The 5,906-nt window shown below is 32.2% G+C and overlaps 1 protein-coding gene across 1 annotated transcript; it reads right to left on the bottom strand.

Moving 5' to 3' along the window:
- Positions 1–657: 657 nt before the first annotated feature.
- Positions 658–5,085, bottom strand: LOC107631313 (polygalacturonase-1 non-catalytic subunit beta). The gene is made up of 3 exons (XM_016334721.3): positions 4,928–5,085; positions 3,593–4,606; positions 658–1,708 (listed from the first exon to the last, which is right to left on the bottom strand). Exons 1-3 carry the CDS (start codon positions 4,973–4,975, stop codon positions 923–925), a joined length of 1,848 nt encoding a protein of 615 aa, XP_016190207.1. The 5' UTR covers positions 4,976–5,085; the 3' UTR covers positions 658–922.
- Positions 5,086–5,906: the final 821 nt, after the last annotated feature.

The following is a 5,906-nucleotide window of genomic DNA, read 5'->3' as shown; positions in this document are numbered from 1 at the left end:
AAAAATAATTTTTTTAAATAATATTTTTATTTTTGTAAAAAAAATTAGCAGGCCTTTTAACAGACTTCAGGCCAGGTCAGGCTGAATAACAGGCCAGGCCTAGTACTTTATAAAGAGCCTATAACAGGCTGCAGGCCAGGCTCAGGCCAATCAACTGTATGACAGGCCAGGCCTGTTAAGAGCAAAGTCTGGCCTGGCCTGGCCTGTTTCCACCCCTAGTTCCAGAGGAGATGACCTTGTCTGTTACAGGGAGTATCTGCCTTGAACGTGAACTCGAGCATGGTACCTGCAAAAATGGTTCCAACGCCCAAGTCAGTTAAGAATATATTCTAAAAGCTTATGAGTATAATCGAATTATTGCTCTGTAACTTGTGTGTACTTCCTGACGTTGTTACCGTTTTTATAGTCTTGAGTTTTGATTTTGTTTAGGAGTTAGTTTGAGAGTGACGTTTACGTGATAAGATTTTGTTCAACTACAGGTTTAAATTGCTCAATATAACCGAGATATAAGTCGTAAGATTCCGAGTTTACAGGGTACGATACAAATATAACTTTAATGTGAATTACATTTTTTTTAAAATATTGTCAACGATTCGTATAGTCACCATAAAATTCAATTTTTATTGAATAGATGTTGGGTAATACTTATTACTGCTGTTATGTAAATTCAAAATGCACATTTGATTGATTGATTGATTCGTTGCATTGGCTTACAGCTACCATGAGATAGAAGCCATAAAATACACACTTAAAAAGGCAATCTCTTCGTTATTTTTTAACAACTATATAAACCATATCGGGACCGAAACCCTGAATGCATGACAGGAAGGAAAAAAAAAAAACTAATAATAAAGCACCACTAAAATCTTAATAACTGATGATGGAGGTTGCTTTGATCGGATCAATTATTATCCGTCGTTCCTCAATTAGCAATGGTCCAAGTCATATCATTCTCAAAGATCCAATGGCAAACCTCAATCTTACCAGGACCCGATCCAAGGGCCAAGAATGCACCATGGGTTGGGCTCCATGCAGTGGTGTCCAAGTGACAGATGGCAACACCGTGGTTAATCTTAGCTTTCGTATTCGGGTCCAAAAGATCCGCTTCGTAAACCCGAACCTTAGGAACCGAGTGGCAGTAATACAATAAGTAAGGGAACAAGCTCTGATGGCAAGAAACAGATTTGGTTACTTTCCCACCGTTGATCCCTTTGACCTTACTCACCATCACATTCTTCTTTGACCCGTTAACGTTCTCGGTGCTTCTAACGGTAATGTCACGCCCCAAAACGGAAGTTGCAAAGTCGATCATGTCCTCCACAGATCCAACGCATCGTTTTGTCTCCCCCGCGCTGGGAGCTCGGGTGCACTCTCCCATGGAGTCTTTTATCATCTTGTCCATGGAGGATTCATCGGAGGCCTTGAAGATGCGCTTGAGCTCGGAGGTGGAGAAGGGTAATTTGGTCAAAATGGAGCGGGGCAAGAATGATCTTTTTGGCATCTTGTCCTTGATGTCTGGCATGGGCATAATAGTGCCTTCCTTTAGCATGCTTTCGCGGAAGAATTTGCCTGGTTCCACCCATTTTTTGGCCAGACTGCCACTAATGTGGGCGGAAGAAGTGGTGGCGTTGGTGTAGCCGGAGAAGGAGACACCGTCTTTGTTGTACTCCTTGAAGGTCGTGTTCACACCGTATTCTTTGAACCCAGCCTTTTATGCAACCAACAATTAATAATACTCAAAATACTGAAATATTCTTACGTGCGTTCAAAGTAACAAAGTAAAAAATATTAGAAAGAATATATGCCCGCTCAAAATTAAATAAATAACTAATTTTTATAGGCTAAATTTTTAAAGATAAAAATTTATACGTGATTAATTTTATATCAAAGTAATAGTTAATAATTATTAGATGATAATTTAATTTAAATTTATTAAATTATTTAATTATTTTTTTATTAATTTTATACAAAGATAATTTGTATGTACATTTTTATAATTTTTAAATATCAAATAATTTTAATATTTTTTAAAATATTTAGTATTTTAGTATTTTACACACACGTAGAGAATCTGACACATATAATTATATTTGACAATACCGTATATATAAAAAAAGTTAAAATAGTTATCAAAACAATTAACGTGATTAGATAATTATATAATAATTTCATATTATTAAGATATCATATTAAATCAATTAACTATGCTAATTGTAAAAAATTAACGATAAACTTAATTAGTTTTTATTAAAAAATTTACTTACAAATTTACATAAATATAAATAAAAAAACCATGATAGAATTTCATTATAAAAAAAGTTGACAATATAAAAGGTTAAATATAACACAAATATAATAATTCTACGTATATATTAAAAATTAATTAATAAATTAATGATATAAAATATATATATTAAAAATAGTTAAATTTTTATTTGCAAGTAATTTTGTAAGTGATGTTAGTAGGATTTTTTATTTTTATAAATTTAATAAATATAATAATTATCAAAATAAATAATTTAAAAAATAATTATCGAAATAAATATTCTTCTTTTATCATATCTCGTTTAGTACATATTTTTTTTAAAATTTAAAAATATTAAAAAATATTAATATTATTAATAATCTAAATTTTTAGCATGCAGTATATAAAAAATTGGTTGAAGAGATTAAAATAGATATATTTGATCAATTAATACTCAAAAAAATTGATGGAATAACAGAAGAGAATTGAAACGGTTATCTCTCACGTTATCTTCCATTATCCACGTGAGAGATAACCGTTTCAATTCTCTCCCCATTATCCATTCATCTCTCATAATAATTGAAGAACGGTTATTTTTATTTTTCAAATTTAAATCATTCAAATTGGATCATAATTTAATTTAAAATTTTTTATAATGGATATATATTTGATCAAAAGAGTATATAAAAAATTTTAGTTTAAATTATGATCCAATTGAATTGATTTAAATTTAAAAATAAAAATAACTGTGTGCTAATTATTAAGAGAGATTGACGAGAATAGTAGAAGAGATAATTGTTTCAATTCTCTTCCTAGTATCCCCGTCAATTTCTCTTAGTAATTGGCAGACGGTTATTTTTATTTTTCAAATTTAAATTAATCCAATTGGATCATAATTTAAACTAAAATTTTTTATGTAATTTTGATCAAAGATATCCATTTTAAAAAATTTTTAAATTAAATTATGATTCAATTGGATTGATTTAAATTTAAAAAATAAAAATAACCGTTTGCCAATTATTATGAGAGATTATGAGATAGTAGGAAAAGAATTGAAACGGTTATCTCTAGAGATAACCGTTTCAATTCTCTTCCCACTATTTTACCAATTTTTTTGAGTACTAATTGATCAAATATATCTACTTTAATCTCTTCTACTAATCTTTTTATATATTAGTTGCATACTTAAAAGTTTAAATTATTGATAATATTAATATTTTTATTATTTTTAATTTTTTTAAATATATATATATATGTAAATTATTTATTTAGATAACTATTATAATTCATTTATTTATTAAAATAAAAAAATCCTTAGCAAGGTAGAAAAGAAATAATAGAACTAACCTTGCCCGCCGTAGAGTTGAGGGCGTAGCCTTTAAAGGTATCGGTGCCTTCGTTGAAGGAGTGGCCGTAGTTGGTGAAAGTGGCCTCTCCTTGGTTCGATCCCTTATCGTACGAAGAAAACGAGGTATCACCGACGTTCGCCTGATCTCTATAGTTCGTGAATGTTTGAGTTCCTCCGGTGGTTCCAGCCCCATAGTTATTGAAATTCTCTTCAGGCACGTTCATGTTTATCCCGTAGTTCGTGAACGTCTCGTTCTGTCCCGCGCCACCGGCGCCGTAGCTACCAAAGGTCGACGACGCCACGTTCGAGTTGTTACCATAGCTGTCGAACTCGCTCACGGCTCCCGCAGAGTTTTTGCCGTAATTCGAGAACGTCTGATCTCCGGCATTGCTGTCGTCGCTGTACTTGGAGAAACTTTCTTGCCTGCCGCCGGTTGCCTCGCCGTACGACGAGAACCGGAGGGTTGGGACGTTTGAGTTGGTTCCGTACTGTGTGAATTCTCCGGTGCCGCCTCCGGAACCTTTGCCGTAGGTGTTGAAGCCTTCCTCGACGACGTTTGTGTCTTCTCCATAACCCGTAAAGGTCTCGCTGCCGCCACCGGAGCTTCGGCTGTAGGAGCGGAACTCGTTCACCCCGGGGTTGAAAAAGCCGTCGGAATAGTTCTTGAAGTTGTTGACGCTTCCAGCACCGCCGATTCCGTAGCTGGTGAAGTTCTGGCCGTCTTCGTAGCCGGTGAAGCTTTGGCTCTTGTCTCGCTTGGAGAGATTGGGCGTGATGTCAGGAAAGCAGAGGAGGTGCGCAGCGGAGCAGAACTCGGGAAGGCGCGTGGTGAGGGCGTTGGTGGCGGCGAGTTTGGCGTACTTAGCGGCTTGAATGGCGGTTAGTGGTGAGGCCTTGGAGGTGAGGAAGGATGGCTTTGGAAGCGTGTTTTGAATGGCTTTGTCCCAGTACCGCAACGCGTACGCCTTTGGCGTGAACGGATTTTGATCTCCGCTGCTGCCGGAGAAACCAACCTGCGTGGTAATCCGTTTCATGAGAAGGATGTTATTAGAAATGTGTTTATCATTTTATCTTTTTTATTATTAGTTTCATTCTCACTTTTGAATTTTCATCAAATAATGTGTTAGACTGCAAATTAATATAAACATTTTCTACTAATTAATTATGATGCATAACAATTATGTTGGTAAATGAAGTTAGGAATTTAATAAGACTAGCTACAAAATATATATGACGTGAGCTACAAAATAATAATTATAATGGAGAAATGATAATAGCCTAAATTATGTAAAGATGAAAGTGGATATGTAAAATTATGACGTAGAGAAGCTTACAGTGAGGGATGAGAAGAGGAGGATGAGGAGAAAAAGGGGGCTCATCATGTTGCCCAGATTGGGGCGGAAGAGAGTGTTTTCAAATTGGTGGTTTGGTTTGGTTATTGTATCAAGGAATTTATAGGAGGGAGTGTGGACTGTGGAGTGTTATAATAAGCTTATAATCTATTTACATTTTATATATTTTATATAGTATCTAGGATATATTTTATACTGATTTTAGATAAAAATATATAATAATAATAAGAAGTGTTTATATCAAATTAGTAAGAAATATATGTGGATATTATATTAATATAATATTTTAATATCTCTTTATTAAATATAAAATAACTAATAGTAAATATACTTAGATACTATATTAATGTATAATATCTTAAATAAATTTTTTTAATTAATATGTTATTTTTTTTGAAACTTAATATTAAAATACTTCTCTTTTAAAATTAGTTATCTACTTATCACCCTTTTTATGTTATTATAATTAATTATAATATAATAAATCATCTGCCATCTTAAAAAAAAGTGGTATTTAAATAATTAATTTTTAAAAAATGGCACATTATTAATAAGAAAAATCTTCTTAAATATATTCTATTATAGAGATAGTAAGTATAAAGAGATAATACTAGAAGGTCCACACTTTTAGTATAAAAAATAAAATAAAATCAATGAAAAATATTAGTTACCTATAATTTCTTATAGCAGAATGATTATCACTAAAGAGAGTAATAATAATCTAGTTAGATTACCCATTGGATCTTTTGTTATTAATACTATGCTATTCTTTATAGTATCCATCACTTTGGTAATTTAATACACTAATAATAATTAACTAATTTTTTTTGTATTGTTATCTTATTATTTATTTAAATTTAGAATTGTGTAAAAGATAAGGTAATTGAAGAATACTTTATTTTATCAAAATAGGAGAACAATAAATAAAAATATTGTGAACTGAAAAGAAACATTTTATTAA

The sequence above is a fragment of the Arachis ipaensis genome, chromosome B3 (genome assembly GCF_059453495.1).
Source record: "Arachis ipaensis isolate K30076 ecotype BB chromosome B3, ASM5945349v1, whole genome shotgun sequence".
NCBI classification, from domain to species: Eukaryota; Viridiplantae; Streptophyta; class Magnoliopsida; order Fabales; family Fabaceae; genus Arachis; species Arachis ipaensis.
Note: the sequence above shows the minus strand (reverse complement) of the source record. Positions and strands in the feature narration are given on the sequence as shown.